Source organism: Equus asinus, chromosome 15 (genome assembly GCF_041296235.1).
Source record: "Equus asinus isolate D_3611 breed Donkey chromosome 15, EquAss-T2T_v2, whole genome shotgun sequence".
In the NCBI taxonomy this organism is placed as follows: Eukaryota; Metazoa; Chordata; class Mammalia; order Perissodactyla; family Equidae; genus Equus; species Equus asinus.
This window is the reverse complement of record NC_091804.1, coordinates 50,857,528-50,876,509: the sequence shown is the minus strand read 5'-3', so window position 1 is coordinate 50,876,509 and position 18,982 is coordinate 50,857,528. Positions and strand designations below refer to the sequence as shown.

Sequence of the window (18,982 nt, the reverse complement as noted above, 5' to 3'; positions counted from 1 at the left end):
TGCTCGTCTTAGGTGGACATGCATAACTGCACTCTGCACACATTTCTGCATGTCCATGTGCACCTTTGCTCACTCTGCTGTGGGACATGTGCTGGCCCACACACACTCCTAGGAGGAGCACTCAGGCTCCTGGCAGAGCAGGCAAAACTCAGCTGGTTGCAATGGCCTTCTGCTGGACCAGGCAGCCCCCAGCCCACCCTAGCACTCCTTACTGAGGTCCTGAAGCAAATGCATTCCTCCTGCCTACTGCAGCCTCCTTGGAGTTTCTCTCTCCTCCCAGTCCCCAGCCACACCTATTTCAATACCACATCCTGGGCACTGAGTCAGATTTGGGGGCTATAGAGGGAAGGGGAGAGACCCTGGTTGTCCTCCTGGAGTTCACAGTGTGGGGGGTAAGAGACGGTCAAACTGGCTTTTCTGGGGAAGCAAGTGCCCATTTGAGGGAGAGACCTCTGGAGAGGTCTGAAGAATGCTGAGTAAAGAAGTGAGTAAATTGGGGTAGGAATGGGGAGGGAAGTGGTTGGGAGAGGGTCTGGCCTTTGACCTGGGCCCCAGTGGGCAGAAGGTCCCAGGAGCAGGTAGGATGCCCGCCTCACCCTGCCACACACACAGAGGGGACGAATGCATCTTTACTTCGCTGGCTCAGAGGCTCCCTCAGGCGCCTGGACCTCCTGTAGGTGCACAGGGTCACTCGTCCTTGGAGGCATGCCCAGGTGCGCACGGACGCCCCCTGCTCTGACACCCTTTGCCTACGCAGACCCGCGCGCCGCCGACACACCTCGCAGCTCCCGGAGCGCGCCTGGCACTGTGGGCTCAGCGGCAGGTGCCTCGCCGCGCAGACTCGCGGGGCGCGGGGACCGGCTCGGGCGCGGGGCCGGTGGGGCGGGGACCGGCTCGGGCGCTGGGACCGGCTCGGGCGCGGGGCCGGCGGGGCGGGGCGGCGGCGCGCGTTCCCCGCCGGCCACACCGGCCGCCCTGCGCCCGGCGAGGGGCGTGTGCGTGGGCCTGGGACCGCGGGCCCCATGTTCACGGAACTGAGGACCAAGCTGAGCCCCCCGCGAGGCCGCGCCGGGGCTGTGCGCGCCGGCTTCGGGGAGCGCCGGGATGTGGACGGTGAGCGGGCCTGGACAGGGGCGGGGGATATCGCGGGCTGGGGGCTCGGGGGCCGAGAGAGACAGGGGCGAGACCTAGCGGACTCCGAGCCGCGGCGGCGCGCAGAGTGCGGGGCGCGTTCTGGGCGAATGGGGTCCCCGGTGTCTTTGTCCCGCGCTGAGGGGGCAGCCTCAGGCCTTGGGGATCAGCGCTCCTTGGCTTGGGGGAGGTGACCGGCTGGGACTCCTGTCCCCAGGGGGCACCACCCTGTGATCACTTCTTCCTTCGCGTGGAAAAAACCCTCCCCAGCCCTTGCAGTGGGGCCGAGAGTGGGCTGAGGCCATAGTCAGGCTCGGATGCCCCCGCCCCATTTCCTACTGGAATTGTGACGTTAGAGCTGGGAGGGAGGGAGGACCGGTGGACAGACGGACGGACGGACAGAGATCCCTCCCCTAGTGCGGGCAGGAAATGGGCGGGGCCCGGCTGGCCCGGGACAGGTGCGGCGCGGAGAGGCGGCTGACTGGTCCTCCCGAAACTGCGCGCTCCCGCTCCTGCCGGGCCTCCCGCGGGGCGAGGCCTCGTGACCCGGCTGCCTGTACCCTGAAAGGTGGCGGCCTAGAATAAGTCTTCTTTCGCCGTACTAGAAGCCACTTGGGGCGACGGCCACACTGGCCACACCCTCTCTGACACTAGACCTGAAATTTAGTCACCTGGGTCATCCAGATTCCAGAAAGTTGCAAGAATGGGGAGGGGGTGCTAAGTCGGAGGAATGTTATGGGGTTTCCCTCATTCCTGAGACCTCCTGGGCACATGGCCAGAACCTGCCCTCAGTGGGGGTTGGGGGCTGTGTCCACGGGAGGGACTCTCTCACTCTGTTGGGGTGGGGGGCAAGGGCTAGGGGCTCAGAACCTGATCCTGCCTGCTGAGTCAGGGCCTGGATGCTATAAAGACGGGGGCAAGCCTGGGTGCAGCTTCCAGTCTCTCCCCAGGGTTCTATTGACTTGTGGACACCACTCAGAGCCTCCATTCATCCACTCACAATATTTCCGGGCAGCTTCTGTGCATCAAGACCTCTGGAAGGTCTTGGGAGAGGCCCATCCAGGTGTCTGCCCTCCCTGACTCTTGTCAGCAACGAGCCCAGAAATGACGGTAAAACTAAAACTTGACGAGAGTGATGAAGTTGGTGTGGGAAGAGAGAGCAGAAGGCATCACCATGGGTCCCCGGGGCACATGGCTGCACCCTGCATACCTGTGCTAAGCAGCCCATGCCCGCAGGACCCTGACACAGGAGCTGTCCTAGGCCGGGGTCCCTGTGGGAGGTGGGGAGCAGGGATCCTTGTTGTTGGCTTGCCCAGAGTTCAGGCCTCTTGGAGATGAGTCACAGCTAGTGAGCACAGAAATGCAGCAGCCAAGCCTCAAACACCAGGTACGGCTGCAGAGACTGAGTGCCTTCAACAAGGATGGGCAGTGCACCCAGAGGTGCCTCTCCACCACACAGGGCCTCCCAGGATATTGGGGACACTGTTTCCTCGAAGGCAGGTCCTATGTGTATGCCCTGGTCTGGTGGGGCATGTACCAGCCCAAGGCAAGGGTGAAGTCAAGGCTGTCCCAGGAGGGCCCCTGGCCTGGCTGCAAGTCTTAGGCCCCCTGGGGACACATCCTCTCTCTAATCTAAGCAGAATCCATCCTGTTCCCCAAAGCACAGACTGTGGACTCGGAGGGGAAAGGTGTTTCCAGTTCTTCATCTTGGCTGGGTGGGGTCTTCAAGACAGCTCTTACACTCTTCCTTCTGCCTTTGGGGGCTTGGGAACCTCTAAATGGGAAAGTGGAAGGGAGATGGGCTGAGCAGGGAGCTGCTCACAGGGAGAGGAACCTCTGGCCTTGCCCTTGACCACTCTGACCAGCCACCCCTGCTCTACAGCCACTGCCCACTTCAGCTTCTGCCGGACCCTCCTGGAGCACACAGTGTCGGCAGAGAGCATCCCCTGCCACCTGCCTAGGACGCCAGGCACCAGCCTCACCTGGCATGACTCCCGCAGCCAGAGGGCAGCTGGCGACCGGCCAGTCAAGCTCCTGCAGCAGCCTGGCACAGAGGCCCCCCAGGTACCCACCCACTGTACCCACCTCAGATCCTGCCCTCCCCATGACCTCACTCCACCTGCCACCCCTCTCCCCTGCAGGGCCGGCTGTACGCTGAGCACTATGGCCTGTACCACACGAGTCCCTCACTGGGTGGCCTGACGAGGCCTGTGGTCCTGTGGAGTCAGCAGGACGTCTGCAAGTGGCTCAAGAAGCACTGTCCCCACAACTACCTCGTCTACGTGGAGGCCTTCTCCCAACACGCCATCACGGGTGCCTCTCTGGGGGGCTGAGGGTGGGGAGGGTGCAGGGCTCCCCAGGAGAGCTCCTTCCCCACACCCAGCCTGCCTTTGTTTCTCTTGCTGTTTCCCTCTCTTCTGCTTCCTCCTGAGCCAACCTCTCCTTCCAGGTCTTTGTCTCTTTGCAGAATCTTTCCTTGTCTCTCCCAGTCGTTGATTCTGTCTTCATCCAGCTGTTCTCTGCTCTGTCTCTATCCATCCTTATCTTTCCTCTGCCCCTCTCCCTGCTTTCCCTGTCTCTCTGAATTTCTGTCCGTCTCTCCCCCCACAGTCCTCCGTCTCCCTCTCTTTCTCTGTCTTTGAGTCTCTCCGTGTTGTCCCTCTCCCCCTTCTCTCTCTCTCTCTGCCTTGGCTCTTGATAGTCCCTGGGTGCTGACCTCGGCTTGACCCCTCTCCCCTCCCTCTCAGGCCGGGCGCTGCTGCGGCTGAACGCGGAGAAGCTGCAGCGGATGGGGCTGGCGCAGGAGGCGCAGCGGCAGGAGGTGCTGCAGCAGGTGCTGCGCCTGCAGGTGCGCGAGGAGGGGCGGAGCCTGCAGCTGCTCAGCCAAGGTCAGTGGGAGGAACCAGCAGTGCCAGAGCCACTAGAGAGGTCTGGGGGGCTGGGCTGCAAGGCCCCTGAGCATAGGGTGGGTAGGTTGACCTCAGGAGGGTGGCTGTGGGACCCCAGTAAGGGCCATCTTGCACCCAGGACAGAGCGGATGATGCCAGAGATCCCCGCCCCTCCTCACCCCCATCCACCCCATAGCTTCCTTCGGAAACGTGTCGTAGCTGCTGCCTGAGGCTTGAACCCCAGACCCCAGCACTGTGACCGGAGCCCGGGACAAGGATGAGGCAGCACCGGCTGAGCAGCCCCTCTCAGACCCTGCAAGAGGCCCCAAGGGCTAAGCCCAGCCCAGTGGACAGGTGGGATCAGGATTGCCACCTCCAGCCACTTCTGATTGTGCACTCTGGGCTGTGCCTGGGATTGGGTGGCCAGGGGCTGCTTGAACATGGCCCCTCCTCCCAGGACCTGAGCCCAAGCCCACTGCCGGGTGCTGCTGGCAGCATTCGGGGCAGCCACCTGGAGCCAGAGCAGGGTTTGGATGTCCCCCCAGACTCCCAAGGAGTGTGTTTATTTATATTTCCTTCACCCACCTTGATGTCCGTCCCCCATTGCCAGCTGAGTCACACGTCCTCTGGGCATCCTGCCCTCTCCCAGGGTGAGAGAGGTCTGTCTGTCGGCCCACTCCACTCGTCTAGTTCTACACCCTCCCCCTGCACCTAGAGTACTGCCCACACGGGGTAAACTGCCAGGGCTCCCTTCAGCGTGCACCCCTCCTCTGCCTCCGCCCAGGCCCAGCAGGCCCAACCAACAGCCAGATAATCCGCATCGGCATCCGCCCTGCCAGGCACTGTGCCAAGCACTCATTACTTATGAAACCCTCCCCATGCTGCCTCTATTCATGGGAACAGAGGCGAGAGAGGTCCTGGGATTGCCTAAGTGCCCAAGCCCTAACATGGCACAAGGAGGACTGCATGCCCAGTGCCCCACGCTAGGCTCCAGCATGTCTTGCCCTTAGTTTGGGAAAGTCTCCCTCCTCCTGGGATCACAGAGACTATCTTTGAGGCAGTCATGGGGGGGCATTCCCACTGCCCTTTTCCCAGGAAAACCTGGATTCACACAAGAACCTGTCCTGAGGGCTGCACCCCCCACGCCTGCCCACCAGAGACCTAGCTGGCACCTGAGCCACCACTCCGTGGACCTGAGGCCCCAAGGTTTGGGGCTAGTGCTGCCCAGGACAGTAAGGGTGGTCCTGGCAGCTCCTAAGCTCCTGCTCCTCTGCCCTGCCAGCCCCCGAGGGGAGTCTGAAAATCTCAAGGATAGATGAGACTGCACCCCCAGCCCCTGCTCTGTACCCTGAGCTGGCCTTGGGAAGGGAGGCTGGTCATTGTGGTGGAATTGGAACAACTGGCCTGGTGCCCCCCATCTGTATGCCCCCCGACCGGAAGACCCCTTGTCCATTGTGGCTACCATAAGTGTCCCAGCCAGCCCACACCATCACGACGCTGTCCTCCTCAGAGGGCCCTTCCCGCCCCTGCCCCTTCCTCCCCCTTTGTCTTGTCCGCCCACGTGCTCCTGTGTCGTCTCCCTGGTTTTGCGCTCACTTTTTTATATTCTGACAAAAAGACCAGAAATAAACCTGGTTCTCAAATGCCCCAAGTGTGGTGTCCATGTCCAGCGCCCACCAACCAGCCTTGTAGGGGTGGGCAGAGCCCTGGGGGGGCCCCTGGTCCTGGAAGCCCCGTGCCTGGCCCAGCTGCCTCCAGCTGGGGCCACCAGGGGGCAGTGGTGTCACATCCTAGTGGGGCACTGGTGGGGACAAGAGGCTGCCTGGAAATGGCTATGGACTGCACCTGGATGCATGGACACAGGTATGTCAGGTTCCTGGGGCTGCTGTAACAAATGACCACAACTGGGAGGCTTGACACACACAAACTGATTCTCTCAAGTTCTACAGGCTAAGTCTGAAATCCAGCAGGCCCACACTCCCTCTAGGGGCTGAGGGAAGAATCCTTCCTTGCCTCTCCCAGCTTCTGGTGGTGGCCCCAGGGGCTCCTGGGCTCATGGACACATCACCCCGTCCCGGCCTCCATGGTCATGTCGGCTTCTGTCTGTGTCAGATCTCCTTACAAAGACAATTGTCACTGGATTCAGGGCCCACCTGGATAATCCAGGATGATCTCCTCCTCTCAATATCCTTAACTTAATCACACCCTTTTCTAAATAAGGTCCCACTCACAGGTTTCAGGAGTTTGGCGTGGCTATCTTTTAGGGGCCTCCATTGAGCGCCCCTCCTCCCACAGGGCAATGTCCTGACATAAGAAACACACAGGTCACGGGACATGCCCTGACACACTCACACAGAAGCCATTCACACAAATAGTAACACAGAGGCATAAAACGACCAGGCTGGCCCCACAGAAACTAACACTCAGAGACACAATGACACCAGCAACCAGACCCACAACACACCCCCACACAGTGTCCCAGACAAACAATGACCCCTTAACGTACAGAAACACACGGGGCACAGCACACCCCATACACAAACACATATGAGATCACGCAATGCCCTGACATCCAGACATGCTGTAGCCTGGACACCACTTGCTAAGACCCAGACAGCCCCCACACCCTATGTCCAGCCACCTGGACTCTAGCATACAGATAGGCATCCTCCTCACATAGTGCAGGACACAGGGACATACCCTGACACTGTGATGTCCAAACAGGACACTGCCTGACACACATGGTCACTCAGACACCTCCCAAGAGACATTGACGTGTCACATATGTGGACATGCAGACTTAAATGGGGAAGGTGACGACCTTGGGTGGACCTCAGAGTACACACATTGACCCCCTCCAGAAATCCTGCCTGTGCTGTCCCCAGAGTAGGCACAGTCAACAAGAGAAGGCATTCCCTCTTCCTCCTGGGGTCACGTAGGCCTCTTTCTGGCTCTGATTTCCCAGGGAAGGACCGACTGACAGACCCCTCCACAGAGGGGCCCCACCCTGCCTCTGCCTCTGAGTGAGCACTTTGTGCTGGCCTTGAGAGAAGTGGATCCCAAAGGTCCCTGTGAGGAGAGGCCACCCCCAAATCTGCCCACACCTTTTGTGCCCTGCCCTCAAGCAGTGCAGCCCAGCCTGCTCCAGGGTGGACAGAGGAGGTGGAGGGGGTACGGGGGTGCGGGGTGGGGAGGCGGGAAGGAGGTGCACCTTGTAACTCCCTTTTCCAACTAGCACTCCCTCCCCTGTATCATTCATCCCAAGTCTGGCAGCGTTGGTGCCCTATCTCCCCCAGACCTGATACCAGTGTCCCCGCAGAGGGCTGGGCTCTGGAGCACGGAGGGGCAAGGCACTGGCCGCTGGTCTAGGACCCCATCCCCAAAGCAGACGTAGGCTGGTCCAGTGGACAGTAACCCCAGGAAAGCCCACGACCTCAAACTGCCCGGGCGCCGCAAGGAGCCGGGCAGTCCCGTGAGGGTGGCCACAGGGCTAGCTGGAAGAGAGGCCACAAGCTGCTCTGCAGGTCCCGGGCCCCCGGGGCCCAGGAGATCAGGGACCCGGTATAGACATCTGGTCGCTTCAATCCCTTTGCACTGGGCTTGGGGCAGTACCCAGGGCCCCTATCGTGCCTCAGTTTACCCCACTGCCTGAAAAAAGCCTCCCGCCCTATGGGCGGCGCAACTGGCCACTTTGCACTGGAACTGGGCACACGGAGGACACCGACCCGGGACCGGGCGAGCAGGCCGGCCCGCGGGGCCCCCTCCTCTCGACCCGTCCCTCCCCATCGCGGAGCGGCGGCGGGAATACCGCGAGAGTTCGCCCCCTCCCCCCCACAGTAAAACTGTCAAAGGTGGGAGGGGCGGGAGCGCGCATGTGCGCAGCGCGGCGCGCAGCCTGCGCCGCCCGGACCCCGCGCCCGCGCCCCGGCCCGCCGCCCGGCCCCCGCCCGGCCCGGCCCGCTGGGCGCCGCAGGTAAGCGCCAGCCGCGCCCAGCCCGCCCCTGGGGCCGCCTCGCGCCCGCCGGCCCCGACCCCGATCCACGCGACCAGGCCGGGCCGGGCCGGGCCCCGCGGCCGCCCCCGCCGCGCCCGGACCCCCGCGCCGCGCCCGCGCCCGCGCCCCGCGCCGCGCCCGCGCCCGCCTCCTCCTTCTCCAGAAAAAGTCGCCATTTTGGTTCACTGCCTTCGGGCCCCCCCCAGGCGCCGCGGGCGGCCCTTCCGGGGCCAGGTCGGGCCCGCACCCGGCCGCAGGTGACAGGTGGGTGGCCATGCCAGCCTCCAGGTGTGCGTCCCCTGGCCGGCCTCATCCGCGCGCCCGGGCCTGGGCCGGGGTCCCGCGGCCAGCGTCTCCTGCGGTCAGCACGGCGCCCCTCCCTCCCACCTCTGCGACCCTGCGAGGCCCTCTGGGAGGGTGGAAGCCCTTTTTCCTCCCGGTGCGCGAGTCACAGGCCTTGGATGGAAGGAGGGTCTCTACCTCCTAGGCCAGCCCTGGCCCCAGGCCCCCCAACTCTGAATTTTCCACCCGAGCTGGAGAAAGACTGGAAAGGGGCTGCTCAGCAGGCACCCGCATCCCAGGCTGCTGGGGTCGAAACAGGGCTGGAGTGACTGATGTTGGCGTGTCTCCTTTGGAAGTTAGAGTGTGAGGGCTTCCAGAGAAGTTTGTTTAGATCTTTCTGGACCCGTTCCTCCCCCAAGCGCAGGATGTGGGCACCTCCTTGGCAGTGGGCAGTGGCTGTCCTGACCTCTGACCTCAGCCTGCCCAGGTGGTCTCTGCAGTGCTTCTAGGCACTGCAGCCCCACCCATCTCCTCTAAGTTAGAAACTACCAGGGGAGGGGTCACCTGCCCACACAATCCCCCACCCTTTTCTGTGGCCTTGGGTGTACCTGTGGGAGGACCCAACTGGGCTGAGCTGAGAGTCCTCCCAGCTCTCAGGATGTGGGGTTCCCTAGCAGAATAGGCCATGGAGGCCCAGCCTCAGGAAGCAGGGTGTTTCCTGTGACCAGTGGTCTCTGGAGTGGTGCTGGTGGGCCTGTAGGTGTGGGGCAGAGAGGCTCTTGAGGGTGGAGGTGAGGAAGAGGTCAGCCAGGTGGAGGGTGGTGAGGGCCCAAGGTGAGGCCTTCATCTGGGTGGAGGGGCTCCAGATGAAGACAAGGCCCGAAAGAGAGACAGGTAGGATGGGTCAGCTGGCATGGGGATCAGATCCAGGTTCCTCGGGGTCCTCGGTCCTGGGTCTGCCTCCCAGAGGGGGCACGTACAGTTGGGGAGTAGGCGAGGGGCGTCAGTGTCCACCTTGGCTATCCCATCTGTGTCCTGGGGAGAAGGAGCCAGGGGTATCTGCCCCGATAGCATGGCATTGCCTTGGGTCTGGATGGGGCTGTGGAGGAAGGTGTCCCAAGGTGCCAGGCCAGCACAGCCTGTGAAGCAGCAGCCGTACTGGTATCATAATTGGCCCCCGGGAGGGGTGTTGTTGGCCTGCTTTGTCCCTGGCACACCTCCTCTCCTGGGGTGGCCCCAGCTCAGCGCGATCTGGGAATGTATGTCCGGGGACAGAGGGAGCTCTTCAGAGCTGGTGAGGGTCTGTGGACAGGGTTAGATCCTGCCAAGCTGATTGTGTCTCGTCTCTCATCTGGGGAGACCTTGACTAGGTAGCCCCTCGCCTAGGCCAGAGGACCCCCATCACCTGCTTTCCCTTGTGGCCAAAAGCGCAGGTGGGCAGGCTTCCCTTCCCTGGGCCAGAAAGTGGGCCCGTCTGGGGGTGGAGCTCAAGGGCAGCTTGTGTCAACACTGAGTCAGGCCTGGTGGGCCTCACAGCCTGTCCACTTGCTCTGCAGAGATGGCCGATCCTTTCTGCGTTGGAGGAGGCCGCCGGCTCCCGGGGTCCAGCAAGAGTGGACCTGGGAAGGATGGCAGCCGGAGCGAGGTCCGACTTCCTGTGCTGCATGACCCACCGAAGCTGGGTAAGAGGGGTCAGGCCAAGGCCAACTCCAGGCAATCATGGGCAGCCAGTGCGGGGTTGTGGGCCGCCTCCCCGGACACCAGTCTCCTCTGAGCCTTGGCGATTCGTGTGCTTCAGGGGTGCCGGTGGTCAGGGGTGGGCAGACAGTGCCCAGCCAAGCCCCACTCTGCTTTGACCCGGGAAGTCAAGCCACTGACAGGACAGAAGGAAAGAAGAAAGGGCGTCCGAAAGCTGAAAACCAGGCCCTCCGAGACATTCCCGTGAGCTCCCTGAGGACTGGGGTGGGGTTCCTGCTGGGGTCTGCCTGTCAAGTCCACCGCACTGCCTTTGTTTGCCCTCCACACGTCCACCACAGGCCCTCAGCCTGTGTTAGCAGGCGGCTCTGTGCTTCAGGGCTTCAGTGGGTGGCTGGGGCCGAGTGGGCCACGTTTGTGGGGCTCCTAGGACAGGTGCAGCGCACCACTGCTGCTCGGGGTGGCCTGGATCTTGCCTCGGTCCTGAGGTTGGAGGGCTTCTGCAGCTTGTCTGCCCTGTGGGCCCAGGGAGGGTGTTGTGTCTGGAGCCCAAGTTGACAGAGGCCTAGGTGGGTCAGTAGCCGGTCCTTCCCACGCCTAGCTCTCCCTGATGAACCAGTGGAAGGATGAGTTCAAGGCACACTCGAGGGTGAAGTGTCCAAACTCGGGGTGCTGGCTGGAGTTTCCCAGTATCTACGGGCTCAAGTACCATTACCAGCGATGCCAAGGGGTAAGGTGCTATGGGTTGGGGGAGAGGAGGCCTGCGGCCCACCCTGTCCCAGCTGTCGGCTGGGGGCGTGTTTGGGCAGGGGCCCTGGCAGCCCCTCCCACGCCTGCTCTCTCCACCCAGGGTGCCATCTCAGAAAGGCTGACGTTTCCCTGCCCTTTCTGCGAGGCTGCATTTACATCTAAGACCCAGCTGGAGAAGCACCGGATTTGGAACCACATGGACCGACCTCTGCCTACCCCCAAGCCTGGGCCAGTCAGCCGGCCAGTCACCATCAGCCGGCCTGTTGGGGTCAGCAAGCCTATTGGAGTGAGCAAACCTGTCACTATTGGCAAACCTGTGGGTGTCAGTAAACCCATCGGTATTAGCAAGCCAGTGACAGTCAGCAGGCCTGTGCCAGTCACCAAGACAGTAACGGTCAGCAGGCCCGTGCCGGTCACCAAGCCAGTGACGGTCAGCAGGCCTGTGCCGGTCACCAAAGCTGTGCCGGTCACTAAGCCAGTGACTGTCAACAAGCCGGTGCCAGTCACCAAACCCGTGCCAGTCACCAAACCAGTGACCATCAACAAACCAGTGCCAATGACAAAGCTTGTGACAGTTACAAAACCTGTGCCAGTCACGAAGCTGGTGACAGTCAGCAGGCCCATTGTGGTCAGTAAACCAGTGACAGTCAGCAGGCCCATTGCCATCAGCAGACACACAACGCCCTGCAAAATGGTGCTGCTGACCAAGTCTGAGAACAAAACTCCTCGTGCCGCGGGGAGGAGCAGTGGTAAGAAAAGGTACGGGGCTCCCGCCGGGTGGGCTTGGGGTGCTCCCCAGCTGTAGCCTGGGGGAATAGGGCCCAAAGTGGGCCCTCCTGCCCCTCACCTCCCCACTCCCTGCAGGGCTGCAGACAGCCTGGACGCATGCCCTGTCCTGCCCAAGCAGGCGAGGCCGGAAAATGGGGAATGTGGCCCATCTACCGCAAGCCAGGGCTCGGCCTTCCAGCTGAGCACAGACCCCAGTGGCGGACCCCTTGCTCTGGGCAGCAGGCCCTTGGGAGGCAAAGAGGTGCCAAGGGCTGCAGGCCCTGGGTCTCCACCTGAGGAGGGCACGGAGCGCACAAAGCACAGTAAGACTAGAGCGGGGGGCTGTGGCCAGGGTGGGTAGTGGCCGGCTGGAAAGGCCTCCCGACGGTTATGTGACCAGAACCTTGGGCCTCGTTTTCTCTACCCCGAGTCAGGAAGGAAACAGAAAACACCCAAGAAGTTTACAGGGGAGCAGCCGTCCATCTCAGGGACCTTCGGACTCAAAGGTGAGGTCCTGGCCGGCCAGGGACTTGTGGGGCTGGGTGCGTGCACACGTGTGCCCACATCTGCACCGATCACCCCATGTGTGCACACAGGCCTGGCCAAGGCAGAGGACAAGTCCCGGGCTCACCGCACCAAGAAGCAGGAGGGGCCCAGCCCCGAGGATGTGCGGAAGAAGGTGCCGGCCCCCACCAGCACTGTTAGCAAGGAGGTGCCGGCCCCCGTGGCCCACCCAGGCCCAGGTGGGGGCTATGGTGTGGCGGGGCCCAGGCCAGGTCTCAACTGTGGGATGGATCCTGGAACTCAGGGATGGGGGGCTGAGCATGGACCCTGGGTTCTGTGCTTGGTGTCCAGGGTGTCCGGGAGCCCCTGCCAGCCCTGAGGCCCTGGCCCTGCCCCACAGGTGGCCCTGAGGAGCAGTGGCAGCGGGCCATCCATGAACGGGGGGAGGCTGTCTGCCCCACCTGCAATGTGGTCGCCCGAAAGACCCTCGTGGGGCTCAAGAAGCACATGGAGGTGTGTCAGAAGGTAAGGTTGCCTCTGGGGGTCATGGGAAGGGAGGTGCCCCAGGGCCAGCTTCTCACGAATAGGGCCGTGTCTGCAGCTGCAGGATGCACTCAAGTGCCAGCACTGTCGAAAGCAGTTCAAGTCCAAGGCCGGCCTCAACTACCACACCATGGCTGAGCACAGCACCAAGGTATCACCCAGCCCTGACTGCTGACTGCTGGCCTCCCACTCCATCACTCCCCTCCCCACCCCACCTGCCCAGCCCAGATCGCTGACCTTTCGTCACCACACCGTGGCAGAGCTTAGTGACTCCCATGCCTGACCTTGGACATTTGTGGCCCCAACCCCTGGGCAGGGGTAGGGGCCCTGTGGTGGTTGGGGCACTTAGGCCGGGCCTGCCCCCCAGCCCTCTGATGCCGAGGCCTCGGAGGGGAGCGAGCAGGAGGAGCGGGAGCGGCTACGTAAAGTGCTGAAGCAGATGGGGAGGCTGCGCTGCCCGCAGGAGGTCAGTGGGGTGGCGTGGGTGTGGGGCACACGGTGTGGGATGGGGCACAGCCTCTTGCTGGCTACTTACCTGATCTTTGACCCTCAGGGCTGCGGGGCCGCCTTCTCCAGCCTCATGGGCTACCAGTACCACCAGCGACGCTGCGGGAAGCCACCTTGTGAGGTGGACAGCCCCTCCTTCCCCTGCATCCACTGTGGCAAGACCTACCGCTCCAAGGCCGGCCATGACTACCACATGCGCTCAGAGCACACGGCCCCAGTGAGCAGCCTGCAGCCTGGGTTCTCCTGCCCTCGGTCACTGAGCATGCGTGTCCATGTGCCGTCTGCTGCGTGTGCTTTTCCTTCCCTCCCTGGGGGCCGCGTGCATCGCAGGCAGTGAGGCTGGGCCCCTGGTGCCTCTGAGTCCCCAACAAGTTGTTCGTGTGTCCCTTATCTACGGCACGTGCTCCTGGGTTCCCATACCTGCATGCCACATGGCTTCTGTTGCTCACCCTGGCCTTCCTGCCCTACAGCCCCCTGAGGAGGCCGAGGACAAGCCCGCTGAGGCTGAGGACCTACTGGGTGTTGAGCGGACCCCTAGTGGCCGCATCCGCCGCACGTCGGCCCAGGTCGCCGTGTTCCACCTGCAGGAGATTGCAGAGGATGAGCTGGCCCGAGACTGGACCAAGCGGCGGATGAAGGACGACTTGGTGCCTGAGACTGCACGGGTGAGCTGCCTGCCCCGAGCCCCCAGTGCTCTGCCCTAGAGCCCCCAGCCTCCTGGTCTCTGAGCAGGACATGCTTCAGCTTGGGGTCCCCTATCACCTGGGCCATCTGCTGATCTCCCAAGGTTCAGCTCTCCCGCCTGTGGAGGGCACAGCTGAGGGCCTTGTTAGAGCAGCTGGGGGTGTCTGGGGTCAGCTCTGGCCCAGCCCTTTGGTAGCCCCCATTACCCAGGCCCCTGGGCTCACCCTGGGGCCTGCCTGTTTTCACAGCTCAACTACACTCGGCCAGGCCTCCCCACGGTTAACCCCCAGCTGCTGGAGGCGTGGAAGAATGAAGTCAAGGAGAAAGGCCATGTCAACTGCCCCAATGATGTAAGCTGCGGCAGGCTGGTGCGGTGGGCACAGGGACTCAGGGACAGACAGCCCAGGTGTGGCCCTGGGTGGGAGCCCTCCAGGGTGACTAATCTCTGATCCCTGCGTCCTGGCAGGGTTTTCAGGCAGAAGTCTCTTAGCAGAGAGACCTCGATCTCAGCCCTAGAGGCCTAGCCTGCCCATACCCCAGGACTCCTGGGTCAAGCCCCCCCCCACTTCCTCCAGAGAGGCCCCAGATCCCCCAGGCTGGGGCAAGGGGTGCACGTTTGTGTAGGGGCACTGGCCAGGAGGCCCTCTCCCACGGTCATCTCCTGCCCCCAGTGCTGTGAAGCCATCTACTCCAGTGTGTCCGGCCTCAAGGCTCATCTTGCCAGCTGCAGCAAGGTCAGTCCCCAGGTCCTCCTCCACGGCGGGGCGGGTGCTTGGCACTCCCTGCTACCTGCCAGGGATCCCCACACAGTGGGTGTGCGACACTGCCCCTGTGGGGCAGCCTCTTCCATGAGCTCAGGGGCTGGCGAGTGCCCAATGGCCAGCACAGCCCAGGGCACTTCACTGTCCCCTAGCCTTCGCCACGAGTTAGTCAGTCTTGAGTTGCCATGCCCGTGGGGGCTCCTCATCTGTGAGGGTGTAAATGGGCATGCTGACCTGGGCCTGGGGTGAGGGGCCTTCAGCAAAGGCTGCACCCATTCCTCAGGGTGCCTGTCTCTTCCCACTCTTCCCTCACCCCCTCGCGGTAGGGACGACTCAGTGGTCCTGCCAGAGGGTGGCCTTGTGCGTCCCTGAAGCCCACCTGTTGGGCATCCGTCCAGATGAGCTGTGGCTGCTCCTCTGGCTACACAGGGTGGGGGGTCCTGGCTCGATCTGGATGTTTCTGGTCCTCCAAGGGTGGGGGTGGGGTCCAACCTCCGGGGGCCGGGGACCCCTGTCTTGCAGGGAGACCACCTGGTGGGGAAGTACTGCTGCCTGCTGTGTCCGAAGGAGTTCAGCTCCGAGAGCGGTGTCAAGTATCACATTCTCAAGACCCACGCAGAGGTGGGGCAGGGATGGGGGCCTGGTGTGAGAGACCCACTAGGCCAGCGGCTAGATGGGCTGGCTCCATGGAGGGGGTTGGGCCAGGTAGGGCTGGTAGGGGTGATGGCTTGTGTGATATTTGTTTGAGCAAGTGGCCAACATTGAGAAACATTGCAGTTTCTCTTCAAAGTGGTTTCCAGCTTCCCTGGAAGACCTGAGAAGCTGGGTGCTCCCTGCCCCGGGCAGCCTGAGCAGGAACCAGCCCCTTGGGATGGTGCCCTGACGCCTAGCCATCTGCTGGCCCCCGGGCTCAGCATCTTTCTGGCCTGGGGTCTTCACTGCTGCTCTTGTCTCCCCAGAACTGGTTCCGTACTTCAGCAGACCCACCTCCCAAACACAGGAGCCAGGACTCACTGGCACCCAAGAAGGAGGAGAAGAGTCTAGCAGGTGGGAAGAAGCGGGGCCGGAAGCCCAAGGAGCGGCCCCCCGAGGAGCCTGCGCCTAAGATGCCCCCCCGCCGGGACGACTGGCCCCCCGGAGGCAGAGACAAGGGGGCCCGGGGCTCCACTGCCCGGAAGGTGGGAGCCAGCAAGCCACCTGAGAAGTGAGCCTGGGGGCCAGCAGATTGGCAGGGCCCGGTCCCCACGCTGGCCACCAAGCCCCCTCTCCAGGTTGGGGGTAGCTAGTTCCGGGACCTGTGCTCTCTAGTTCTCCATCCCCCACCCCTGCCTAGTCATCTGTCCAGTGGGGGTAGCCAGCTCCTCTCCCCTCCCTGAAGGTGGCCCTTCCCCTGTGCAGGCTGCCACAGGGCACACCTGGGCGTGGGCCCCCGGGGGAGGGCCAGTGGCAGCAGCAGAAGTGCAATAGTCTGGAGGATATTCATGGGCCTGGCAGAGTCTGGGGCCCTGGGTTGGCAGGAGGAGGGTCAGTGGCCTGGGACTCAGTGCTGTGGGGGCAGTGCACAGCAGGCAGATGGCCTTTTGGCCCTTGCCACGTGAGCTCTGTTCCCCATCTGCTTTCTCAGGCCCAAGGCTCGGGGGGGTCCCTGGTGACCTGTGGTTCTGGGCTGATGAGGGCATCTGAGCAGCCTTGCCTCTCTACCCAACACTGGAACCCCAGCACCCCCAGCTACCTCCCAGGACAGACCCTGAGTCTGACCGCTGCCGTGCTGACCTGACAGTCCGCCTGCCCCCTCGCTCCCCTCGTGCTCCAGCCTCTGGTTCCTCATCTTCTGTTCTCTACCTCTCCAGGCCCATCTTCCCTGCTGTGCCACCCTGTGCTTGGGCCTTCCCCACTTGCCCATGTCCATTATGGTGGGGAGTGGTGCCCTCGCTAACGGGGGGCTCTCCACCATCCCCAGTGGTGCTCCCTGCTTGGGGCAAGAGAGAGGCTCCACTTCCTCCACCTACAGGGCCACAGGAGCCCTGGGGGGAGGGGCCGAATGGAGCGCGTGCTCTGCCTCCTGCTTTGCTAATACTGCGGGCCTAGGTCGGGCAGCCTGATGGGTTAAGGATGGGCCATTCTGGGCTCTGGGTTGACTGAGGGCCATGGGCATGCAGAGTGGGGAGCTGGGCAGCACTGGCCTAGCTCTGAGGAGTGACCACCACAGGGGCAGCCTTCTGCTTGCTGGGTTGGCACGTGGCCAAGCTCCCATGGGAGCCCCCCCCCCCCCTTTTTTTGTTTTAATACCTGCCACTTCCTTTGTAGTTGTGGGGTTTTTTGATACAAGAGCTGAAGGCCAGGGAGGGGGATTGGCCAAGATCACAACAGGTTGGTGGCAGCTCTGGGGCTCTGTCTTGACGCCCTTTGGGTCCCTGAGGAGGGCTAGGTCTACAGTTGGGCAGGGGCCAGGCTGGAGTCCAGGGTTCCTGCAGGAGGTGCCACGCCCTGGCCCCTGCCTTCCAACTGAGGCACTGCAGGGAGGAGCAACCTCAGAACCACTGGGTTTAGACAGAGGCTGTTTCCCACTGGGGGTGGGGGTGGGCTCAGGGTTCGGCCTTGCCGATCCTGGACGATGTGAATTTTGATATTTGCCCGTGTGTGTGTAGTGGATGCCAGTCTTGTTGCTGTGACAAGTAACAACGTTTTTTCTATTCTGTTTTTTATACAAAAACTCAACAATCTGACATTTTGGTGCTAAGGGTTTCCTGGTGCGACGGTGGATCTGGGGGCTAGGCTGGGGTCCCTGCCCTGCTCAGGGAGGCAGTGCCGACTGGGCACCCTCTGCCCTCAGCTCCTGTCCTCATCCAGCCCCTGGAGAGGAGAGGCTCCAAGGTGGGCTCGGCTCTCCTTGCCCACAGTAGGGAGACAGGTTCCAAGAGGGCCTTGGAGGTGGGTCACCATGCCTCCCGCCTCCAGCTTTTCCTCTTTCCTGACCCTAGGCAGCCCTGGTATGGAGATGTGGGCTCCCCTCCCTCACACACACCTTGATCTGATCAGGGGGTGGAGGCCTGGGCCGTGGCAGAGATCAAGGAGGACAGTGTGGGCAGGGTTTCAGGGCCAGAGGGCTTGCTTCCTTGTGTTCTTGGGTGTCACTATGGTGTACAGCCAGTGGAGGTGGAGCTGGGGTCAGGCAGCCACTTCAGGGGCTGCCTCGGGAGGGGAGGGAGAGCAGGCACTGTCAGAGCCCCAGGTGCACTTTGTCTTTGTCACCAATGCCTGGAGGAGGGTGGACCTCAACACCTCTGCTGGGGATGGCCGCCCGCCCCGGCCTCTCAGGTACTTGGCCCTTGGGGAGTTGGGGGCTGGTTTTTGCTGGGGGTGAGTTTCCAGGTCACCCCCCAAAGTTCACAGATGGTCACTGGTGTGGGAAGAGGGGGGTCCTGGATAACTTGATGTTTAGCACTTTAACCTCCTTGTTTGTCTTTAAAGTGGGCATGGGGGCTGATGCCAAAAGAGGCTGTTGGGTCGGACCCCTCTCTCCCTGCTTCCCTCCCTGCTTCCCATGCTCTGGCTGGTGAGTGGCAGTGGCAAGGTGGTCTGCAGAGCCCTCCTCCAGAGAAGGCAGAGCCCTGGGCAGCTCAGCGGGATCTGCCCACCTCCCACTCTGGCGGGAATGCAGCCAGGTAACCACCTGGCCTTGACTGACACCTTCAGTGAGAGGGACTGGAGTGGCAGGCCCCCCGGGTGTGATGGGTGTGCAACCTACCGGAAACCCAAGCCCAGGGCACAATGCCAGGTCCCTTTCTGAAGATCTACCTCTGGCCCAGCCCACCCCTCTTGCCCTGAGAACAGGAAAGGGCCCACTCAAGGGGCTGACACTTCACACAAAAATAGGATGCACTTTATTTGCTCATGCAAAGGCAGATGAGGGTGTCTCCTTGTGTGACCAGCGGCCCTCCCACCTGTAGCCTCCCTCCTGTGTCTCTGGTTCAGAAGGGAGAGAACAGGTGCACCCTGGTCTGTGGAGGGGAGGGCTGTCCCCATGTGTCCTCGCTGGGTGGGCCCCAGGTGGCTTGTCCTGGAGACCTGGGGCTCGGGTGGCCAGCACCTCCAGCCTGGCAGCCACATGTCCTGTACTTTGGGTTTCTTGGTTTGGGTTTTTTAATGCCAGTTCTCGGTACATAAGTGCATTTTGGAAGAGAGGCTCCAGCTATCACTTGTATTCATATATATACTTATATATTCTATCTACAAAGTGTTTATTTGCAAGATGTTTGACGGTGAGCTCGGGCCCTGCCCGCCTTGTGACCATCTGTCCCCGATCCTCGTCCCCGCCCCCGGACCTGAGTGGCGTGGGGGCGGGCCATCAACTGTATGTATTAAAAATGACTGTATCAAATAAATGTTTATTGATTTTTTTCCAGGGGTTTCATGAGGCTGAATTTGTAGGGGAGCGCGGGGTTGGGCCCTTCCCGCGGACGACGCCCGCGCGG

General features: G+C 62.4%; 2 protein-coding genes across 3 annotated transcripts; both read left to right on the top strand.

Annotated features, from left to right (window-relative positions):
- The first annotated feature begins 799 nt into the window (after positions 1–799).
- Positions 800–5,665, top strand: SAMD10 (sterile alpha motif domain containing 10). The gene is made up of 5 exons (XM_014849062.3): positions 800–1,113; positions 3,014–3,195; positions 3,273–3,444; positions 3,879–4,019; positions 4,216–5,665. The coding sequence occupies exons 1-5, from the start codon at positions 1,023–1,025 to the stop codon at positions 4,236–4,238; spliced, it is 609 nt and encodes a 202-aa protein (XP_014704548.1). The 5' UTR covers positions 800–1,022; the 3' UTR covers positions 4,239–5,665.
- A 2,164-nt stretch (positions 5,666–7,829) lies between these two features.
- Positions 7,830–18,912, top strand: ZNF512B (zinc finger protein 512B). Of its 2 annotated transcripts, none has more exons than XM_044747828.2 (17): positions 7,830–7,992; positions 9,852–9,977; positions 10,094–10,236; positions 10,592–10,720; positions 10,841–11,499; positions 11,605–11,831; positions 11,943–12,014; positions 12,105–12,251; positions 12,413–12,537; positions 12,614–12,706; positions 12,923–13,021; positions 13,109–13,279; positions 13,533–13,727; positions 13,995–14,096; positions 14,418–14,480; positions 15,030–15,128; positions 15,467–18,912. In XM_044747828.2, exons 2-17 carry the CDS (start codon positions 9,854–9,856, stop codon positions 15,713–15,715), a joined length of 2,697 nt encoding a protein of 898 aa, XP_044603763.1. In that variant the 5' UTR covers positions 7,830–7,992; positions 9,852–9,853; the 3' UTR covers positions 15,716–18,912. The 2 variants fall into 2 exon arrangements, with proteins under 2 accessions (XP_044603763.1, XP_014704550.1); XM_014849064.3 differs by lacking the exon at positions 7,830–7,992 and adding an exon at positions 8,156–8,277.
- The last annotated feature ends 70 nt before the right edge of the window (positions 18,913–18,982 follow it).